This window comes from Lichenostomus cassidix, chromosome 1Ab, assembly GCF_008360975.1.
Source record: "Lichenostomus cassidix isolate B80296 chromosome 1Ab, HeHo_3.0, whole genome shotgun sequence".
Lineage (NCBI taxonomy): Eukaryota > Metazoa > Chordata > Aves > Passeriformes > Meliphagidae > Lichenostomus > Lichenostomus cassidix.
The window spans coordinates 4,893,917-4,903,140 of NC_139481.1; the positions used below are offsets into that span (position 1 = coordinate 4,893,917).

General features: G+C 41.2%; 1 protein-coding gene across 2 annotated transcripts; it reads left to right on the forward strand.

Annotated features, from left to right (window-relative positions):
• Positions 1 to 680: 680 nt before the first annotated feature.
• On the forward strand, positions 681 to 5,275 carry MRPS33 (mitochondrial ribosomal protein S33). Of its 2 annotated transcripts, none has more exons than XM_085049516.1 (3): positions 681 to 810; positions 3,018 to 3,273; positions 4,941 to 5,275. In XM_085049516.1, exons 2-3 carry the CDS (start codon positions 3,059 to 3,061, stop codon positions 5,044 to 5,046), a joined length of 321 nt encoding a protein of 106 aa, XP_084905642.1. In that variant the 5' UTR covers positions 681 to 810; positions 3,018 to 3,058; the 3' UTR covers positions 5,047 to 5,275. The 2 variants fall into 2 exon arrangements, with proteins under 2 accessions (XP_084905642.1, XP_084905643.1); XM_085049517.1 differs by having other exon boundaries at positions 719 to 821.
• Positions 5,276 to 9,224: the final 3,949 nt, after the last annotated feature.

The following is a 9,224-nucleotide window of genomic DNA, read 5'->3' on the forward strand; positions in this document are numbered from 1 at the left end:
AATAAAAGCAGCAGGAGGAAAGCAGAAGTGATGAGGCTAAGGACTGGCAAGGAGCACAGGAGACATGTGCCCTGAATTTGGAGTGCAGAAACAATCTGTCCAAGTGGTTTGGAGACACAGTGAATGGCAAACATCAGTGGCTCCCAACCTCTTCCTTTCATCACCTTTCAGTAAAACTCGATTTTGACATTTGTTGCAGTTGACAGCCTGGTTGGGGCTGTGAGTGAAGACACCCAGCTTTCCGTTCTTTATGTAAACTCATGCCTTCTCCCAAGAATAAAACCAGCCCGGTTTCATTAACACGAACACATGTTCTTATGGTGTGAGGCTGCTGACTGGACATATCAGTGTGGACATCTCACACCACCCTTCCCTGGCAAAACCAAAGAACAAGGGTCTGTGTAGACTGATCATCAGCTTTTAATGAGGACAACCACTTTTCTCATTTCAATATCAGATTTAAGCGCGCGACTCCGAAGCTGCTTACATTAGGGGAGGCAAAAAAAAGAAAGAGAGGAAGTCAGAACGAAAACGTTCTTGACGCAAGAGGGTATGACCCTCTCATGCTGTGCTGCATTTTGGGTTGCACTGCGCAAAGAGCTGGACGCGATCATCCTTGTGGGTCACTTCCAACTCAGGATATTCTGCGACTCCGTGATTCCATGACCTCGGAGACTACACCCGAGGAACCACCGGGTGCGGGGAAGGAGGACAACGGTGAGGAGCAGATCGGGGAGGAGGAGAAACAGGAGGAAGAACCCTCCCCGCCCCGCACGTCACCCGTGCGCGCCGCCGCTCCTCCGGCCGCGGGTGAGCGCGGGGTGAGCGGGCCGAGCGGTGCTGAACGGGGCCGAACGGGGCTGAACGGGGCAGGAGCGGGGGTACCGGGGGTGCTGGGCTCCAGGGTGCCGGGCGGGGCTGTGTCCCCGGGTGGGGTCGTGTCCCCTGCAGCCGCAGCCCGGCCCGGCGCTCCCCGCCCGCAGGGAAGCGGCGCCGCGCTTGCCGCAGGGTGACCTCCGAGGCGGCCTTGTCTGCCCCCGCTGCTCGTGGAGAAACCAGAAGTAATGCGGGGAAAAGAGAGTTCTCCCGCAGTATTCCAAGTGGGGAGGAAGCGGTCTGAAGCAAGCTGGTGGATTGGGAATAAAAATATCTAGCCCAGGACGGGGAAGCTTGGCGTTGGGTGGGAGTGGGGAGCCGGGAGCAGGCGGAGCGGCGTCACTGAACGCTGGTTTTGGTTAGTTCCCAGTGGTGATCCTGAAGATATCATTGCTGAAGGTGACACTAACAAAACTGCTCTGGTAGCATCTCACAGAATCACCCTAGAATGGGCTTTAATGTCTGGGAGGTCTCCATCATTGGCTTGGGATGTTAAGATTCCTTTAGCGATGTGGAAATGAAAATCGGGCTCTTCATGATTTAGGAGCTAAAGGTATTTTCATTTGAAGGCTGCAATTAGAAGAGATTAAGCAAGTTGTGTGTTTGAGTCTGGTGATGAAGAGACACTTTCAGAGTCGTGTGATGAACAGTTTGGGGAACAATTTGCTGGTTTTTCTTAGAATGTAGGAATTAGAACCAACTGTTCTGAAACAGATGATTTAGTAAAACTTAGTGATCATTTCTCCCTGTAATAGATGCTCAAGTTGAAGTGCTGCCCTGCAATCATTTAAGAGCCTCTGTCTTCTCACTAGGCCTGCTGTTTTAGCTCAAGGTCTCTGGTGCTTTCCCTTCCCTTTTGTTACTTTTTCTATTATTCTCTCTCACTCAGACTACTTGTATTATTTTCATGCTTGATTTTTTTTCCTGCTTCCTTTGGAGTGCTTTGCTAACAGGAGTGAATCAAAGCTGGTCCTCCAATGGGCAGATATATGTAAGTGAGGTTATGAATACTTAAAATTTGTGTTATTAAACAACAGACTCCATGTAATCATACTGAAGTGGACTTAGCACTGTCCTGCTGAATACTCTTATCCATGCTCTTTAATTCCTTATGCTCATCTTCTGGAATCAGCTGTGCAATATTTTTAAAAACAAGAATTTTAAACTTTAACCTCAATGTAATGCTCTTGAACGAACCTTCTTAATTTATCTGAATTCAAAAAAGCAAAGTACAGACAAGATACAATTCCAAATACAGTATTATGGGATTCATATTCTCATCTACCACAACCATTCTGCAAAGAAAGAGTAAAGAAAATTTAAAATAGAAGAAAACCCTTCTCAAGCTACTTTAAGAGAGTGGATTTTGTCTGGTGGTCTAATAACAATGATTTTGTCTTCAGGGTATTTTTTTTGCAAAGATCTTTAGGTGAGAGATGACTAAAAGAGAATGGGAAGCTGCTGATGGATTTTCTTGGAAGAAAGAATCTGGCATGGGAAAATCACTATTTTCCTCTCAAAAAAATACGTATCATGAGAGACTGAAAAGAGAATGGAGAAAAAGATGGAGACGATAAAGGGAAGGGAATTAAGATGTGAAAGATCTGTGTGATTCATATAGAGAAACATAATTTGTTTATAGGTTGTTGTTAGATGTATTATAACAATGTTTTAAATAGGGGAGAAATTTTCATGAGGAAAAACTTCCAGGTTTCTTTATCTGTATGTTGAAGTGGTGTCTTACCTTGTGCTCGTGTAGCAGTCAGTAGTATCACTGTGGGCACGATTTTTGGCAAAGCTTACACTGTAATTGTTCCTATGGCTGGAGTTAAAAAGTACTCTTGAGCAAGCTGCGTGGTATCTGCTGATAAACCATGCTAGCCATGGTAAATTGTGGTTCAGTGTAGGTACTTTTATAGTTGGTATTGCTGTCTGTAGGCTGGGAATTGTAGCTGAATTCGTGTAGATGTTCTTTATATGCAAGATTATGTACCAAGGTTTAGACTGATTTTGTGCAAGGAATGTGCTACCTCAAATGAGTGATCAGTGCATGATACATTGTTTTGTTTGCTTTAATTCTGGATAGCTTGTTCTATTCAGCCATTTTAAGAGTCGTGGCTGGTCTGTGTTTCCTTTTGCAGGAAGGTCCATCTGTCTGTGTTTCCCCACCCTTCCCTGGGAGATGTCCAATGTTTCCAGCTATGCCCTGCGGATGGCCCGGCTGAGCGCCCAGATCTTCGGAGATGTTGTCAGGCCAACTGACTCCAAATCCATGAAAGTGGTGAAGCTGTTCAGTGAGCAGCCCCTGGCCAAGCGGGAGGAGGTGTACAACTGGTACCCCCCTCACAACACCTACTATGCCCTCATGAGGAAACTCCGCTACTTTGGGCTCTACAGGTACTTCCTGTGCTTGCAGGGAGGGAGCAACAGCGAGATGGGAAAGGGGTGGGTGTGAGTCTTGTTAAAATTGTTTTCCTCAAGGGAAGGAGGAGAAATGTTTCATTCTGAAATGCTACATATGGAAATAGGCACTTGATTGTTGCACTGAGGGCAAGGAGAGCTGTTTAACTTTTACCATAATTGGAACCTTTTGTGAGAAAAACTCCAGTGTAGTTGTGGGCAAGCAGTTACCTAAGAAATAGCTCCTGCTTTGGCTTCGTGGGGAAGAGAGGAAAGCTTTCTCATAAACAAGAGATGGCTCTGCAGTTCTGAATGTGGCAAATGAATGTGCTACAAAGAGGTGATGTTAACATCAGTCTTACCATATGTTTCTCAATCATTCAACAGCTAATAAGTGAAACCTAGAAGAGAAGGCAAGTCTCTGTTAGGCCAGAGGGCCTTTTTATTCTTTAAAATAAATTAAGTTAAATTAAATTCAAATGTGATTTAAATACTCTAGTTAATTCCAGCTTCATCCAAACCACTCATCTACTTTCTAAATTAATTTCCACAGTCTCTAGCTGGAAGAATTGCATTGCTGAAGAACATCAGCAGGAGTCAAATGCAGTTATTTTACCTCAATCAGGTAGCACTAAAGAAATCCTTAGAAGTGAGGCTGCAAACCCTGTATAGTCAAAACAGATTACCTGTTGCTAGTATGACAATACTAACCATCAAGGATTGAATCCAAGATGCTCTTGATTTAGGTAGCTATGCAAACACCTTTTAGCATGGCTGTTTGTTTACACAGAAAGCCTCAACGTCATGCTAATATTCTTTACTCTTCTCCTTCCCCTATTAAGCTCCTTCTCTAGCTGCTCTTTATACAGAGAGTTGGTAGAGGATAGGCTTGCAGCTCAGAAATGTGTAATGAAGAATCATAGACTAATGGGCCCGGTAATAAATCACAAGCTTTTTGATTCTATTTAGAGAAGCTGTGTTTAAAAACAGCAGTGCAGCAATCTTAGGCCACATAGGATGCAGTTATGACTTTTGAAAATCACTTTGCACTAAAAAATACAGGGATGAATTAATAGAAGGTATTAGAACATGATTGAGGATTAATTATCTCTGCCAGCCCCTTCATCCTCCTTCCTGTTTTACTCTCTTATTAAGATTCTACCAGTCCTGATGCCATCTTCATAACTCATTCCTGAAGTCACCTGAGAGCAGTGCCATGTGCTGTAATTACTGCTCAGCATGGCCCTGTTTCCTTTGGAGCTAATGACCTGAACACAGGAGCACAATGTGCTGTGCCTACACTGCTGAGCTGGATAACAAGGGGGAAATTCTTATTCTTGTGTCTTGCTGACTTTTATATTTTACTGCTCATTTAAACAAAGTGGATCAATAAATGCAATTGAAATAATACATGTGTGCACACCATTTGTTGCTAAAAAGGACAACCCAGTTAGTTCTGAAAGTATCAGAGGAAATCTCTCATGTTATTATTCAGTGATACTGTCAGCAGTAGAATGGAATACATTGCAACAAGTTTCAGTATGGACATCATGGTACAAAAATGTTTTCATTTTTGTTTTTTTATTAGTATGTAGTTCAAAGAACCTTTCATATCTCTGCATCCCAAGAAAAAGAGTAAACTTTTCCCTTTCTTCCCCATCTAGAGATGAGCATCAGGACTTCAAGGAGGAGATGAGGCGATTGAAAAAGCTCCGTGGGAAGGAAAAACCGAAGAAGGGGGAAGGAAAGAGAGCTCTCAAGAAGAAATAGTGCTGTTTGAATAATGGATTTAACTACTCTGGAAATGCTGGGGAACAGCTGGAGAAGGCTTGGCATGTGAGCTGCATTGGGGCACAAGAAACACACTGTGAAATAGTGGACTCCACCTTGGGAATGCACTCGGGTCTTTGAAGTTTTACTGGTTTTGAATTTCTGTACTTTAAATATACTGTATATTGTAGCACAGTAATAAAAAAGTGCTCAGCGGTTTTTTTTGGAACTGCTGTAACTGTTTCAGTTTTTCTTGATCTGGAAATCTGTTTGCTTTTCATTCCCTGTTTAACTTTCTTGCATTAATATCAACACTGTTTTGCATGTGGCCACAAAAAAATGAGGATTCCTTCTGCTGCTGCTATTTGTCAGTCTTTCCTGTTGTAATGAGTTTCATTTCAGGTAGCTCTAGTACTGATTTTTTTTTTAAAGTTTTTTTAAGATTTTAAGTTCTTTAAGTTGCTTACACTCTGTTCCGTGGTTTTCACTGGACAATACTTTCCACCACCTGCCCACAGCACTGTCATTGTACCCTAAGTTTTTAGGTACTACAACAGAAGAGGCTGAAATAATAATTAACTAAATCCATATAATAATGGAGCTGTTATATGCAATAATGAAATTAAAAATAATTTTATTACAGTGAACTTTTTTGATTGCCTGGAAGACACATGTGAAGCACTACCTAAGATGATGAACTTTTTAGTTAGTATTCAGTAGGGGCTTTATCCCTAGGCTCCTTTGGTTGCTGATACTAATGTTTAGTGGATCTACATAAATTTGTAACAGCTCAACAGCTCTACCTCACCGAGGTTATTAATTGAAGAGGTGCTGATTGTGTTCAGTGGACTGAATTGTTGATTTTCATCTTTTTTTCTGAAGCATTTACAAAAGCAAATGGCTGGAGAAAAAAACAAAACAACCCACCTTCTGAAAAAGCAGTAGAAGTACAAGAGAGGTTCCCCTGCCTAATTTTTCATGATCTTTCTTCTGTAGTACTCATTTGCTAGAATTGGTCTTTTCAAAAATGGCTGTTTCCCTTGCCCTAAGACTTCACTGTAAGATAATCATGACTCAGCCAGTATTAGAGTATATTGTAGTGTTAGTGTAATCCATTTCTTGCTGGGAGGATTAGCACAACTATTTTGTTCCAGAAAATACAGCCATCTCCTCTCCATAGCTGGGATAGAAATAGGTACTTCCCTACCTCCCTTCTAACCCGTGCTCTGTCATTTAGGAATAGGCATTGCCTGAAGAAGACTGCATTTTGTGAATCACAGGGACGAGACAGATTGGGAGTCAATCCTGAAGCATGACACCAGGTATTAATGCAGGAGGTGCATTTAGGAGAGGAAGGAGAGTTCAGCCTTACTTTCAGTAAGGATAGGAACACTTATGCTTTATACAGCTATTGGTAAAATGGTGTTTTATGTACATTAATTTTATGTACAAATAACCAAGTTTAATTAGATCTTTATTTTTTTTATTTTATTTCCCCTCAAAATGATTTTTTTCACCATTGAAACGGCTGTGTCTTGTTACAAAATTCACTCTTTTCATGAGGGTATGAACTGACTGCCTGCAGAAGATGTTTAGATGGATGTTTTAATTCTTGATCACAATAAACCTGGTTAGCTGATGTCCAAGGGACTAACAGAGTAAAAACTAACCTCTTCCCAATCCTGAGCAACTTTATTAAGTGCCACTGCTTCCTTATTTTGCAGTGCTTTAGCTATGCCTGTCTTTAATTAGACTCTGCTATGATGTATTCATAGCTGCTGAGCACTGCTGTGATAATCACAAGCTATTTTGTAAACAGGCTGACCCAGTTGCTGTATATATCCTATAGGGAGTGCAGCTATTGCCAGAACCTCTCACTATTGCAAGTCCTGCAGACAGGCAGAAGCTCACTTGCATGTGACTGTACTTTGTGAAGGTGGAAGGAAAGAAAATCCTCAGTCTTGCTTTCTGGCAGAGGAACCAGTGTGTTAAAATATATTTGCTCTGCTCAGAATAGTAATAACTTGAGAAAAGTTCCTCCTAATGTGGAAAGAATCTGTTCTACTTATTAAAACAACATGCTGAGTTTACACAGGTCAGTGAAATGCACCTGAGTTACTGTAAGGTTTTGGATAAATGCTTTGTCTCACTTGCCTTTGCCTCCCCAAGAGTAAAATTAGAATAATGATCACTTAGAGAATAGCGTCATGAGGTTAAGCTGCTTCTAGGATGGGAGTTTACCCCAGGAGAACCCTGTAAAGGGCAGCTTAGTCTGGATGTGGTAGGACTTGTAGCTCTGTGTGCTTCAGAGAGATCATTGTATGCAACAGTTGATGACGTTTTTAACACATAAAATAAGCTGTGGTATGTTGTTTTGTTTGCTGCTCTGCTTTAGATGTTACAAATGTCAAGTGCTGAAAAGAATCTTGATTTGGCCAGAAAGTAAAACCAAAAAAAAACTCCACCCCAGTTATTTCTTAAACTAGAAATATTTTTGAAAATATGAAGTATCTGTGTACATCTTCCTCTACTACTTTGAGTTTGAAGGCTATTATAGGATAATTTAAAAAAACAATAATCGACAAGGACTATGTTTTGGAAAAGATTCACAAATCTGAAAGGCTGCTTTGATGAGGGAATGGCGACTACTGTCTTTATCTTAAAGCAGAAAGGATGACATGCAAGCAAAACATATGCTATGGGAATGTCAGATCAAATCCCTTGAATTCAGTTCTCCTCTGTAACTGGATGTGACACTTTTTGTACAATCCTTTGGCAGTAGATTCTGAAAACAGAATACTTCAAGGGGACATTCTCTGTTCATCATCTTGATATTGAGAGCAATATCAAGTGAGAGCAATATCAAGAGTGAGAGCAGACACTCTTCCTGGTTAACCTCTTCTAAGGGCAGCATCATTTCTCTAAACTGTCCAAACAACAATGGAACACTCAAAGGTTCTAATAAAAATTTAGGAGGAAAAAAAAGACATATGAGGCAAGTAATAGAAAACAGAAAAGACAACAATGCCCTTATCGTAAATCCTAGAGGTAAAATTTGAATTATGTGTGTGGGTCAGCTATTTAGAATGGACCTTCCTGTGCCTACACAGCTGGGGTAGCATGAAAATAGACAGTTTCGTCTTTTCACTTCTTTCTCCTTTTTTTTTTCCTTGTCCTTTATTTCAAGTGTAATAATAATAATAATAATAATAGTAATAATAATAATAATTGTAATAATAATGTCTTGAGTACAGAGAGGAAGGAACAGACAGGAAAACATCTGAAAGTATTTGCTTGTGAAAGCTCAGTCACAGCAGGGCAGAGCAATAATGTGTTCAAATGGGGAGGAGCATAACTGTAGGCAGATGTTAGAAGGACATCAACACCACAGTGGCTGAGAAAGTATTTAGGGTTGTCTAAGGGGATAAATATGAACAACAACATAATGATCACAGCATCGAAGTGTCTTCATACATACTGTGTTGAATTGTTCTGCGTGGACTACTGGGGGAAATTCCACAAAGAAATATTTAGAAAAACTGAGAAGATTCCCAAGAAGTGGGTTGTTTTATGTTGTCTGAGTCAGGCAGAGCTGGGCTGAGCCAAGTGTTATAAAACATAGCACTGGGACCACTTCTCTCCTGGAACAGGAGGAGGCAGACTGCATGACCTAATGCATTTTCTCATATCATAGCTAGGTCTGTGAAAACAAATCTCACCAAGAGCTAAAAAGGGATTTTTATATCCATTAGGTTTTCTCTGTATGCTTGAAAGTACTTCACTTCATCCCAGGGCTCCTAAAGCTGTTTGTAAATATTTCATAGAGTTCAGAGGGTCTCTCTCACTTCAGTTGTTGTTTCTGTGAGTCTGTTGTTTGCCTCATGGGCTGCTCCAGTAAATAGGCTTTTAATGGTATTGGGAGCAAAAACCACCTGAGGTCCAGAAAGTCTAAAAGCCATCCTACTGCCACACACAGTGGTGTGTTGCTGCAAATATGGAATTGTAAATGCATCACATTCCTCAGTTTCCACTGCAGTCTTGACTGGATAAAAGTGAGTGGGGTCACTTGACTCCCAGCTTTCAAAAGCAGATGTCTAAAATGTGGTTCCAGGTTAACACATCTCCAGAAGTGGCCTCACTTTAGAAGCTGTGTAAATATTGAGTATCTCCAACTGGTA

Bases quoted from the DNA above. Each gene is read 5' to 3' on its own strand.
- MRPS33 (XM_085049516.1), top strand. From the start codon at position 3,059: ATGTCCAATGTTTCCAGCTATGCCCTGCGGATGGCCCGGCTGAGCGCC. The intron at 3,274-4,940 runs GTACTTCCTGTG...TTCCCCATCTAG, and splicing joins CGCTACTTTGGGCTCTACAG to AGATGAGCATCAGGACTTCA.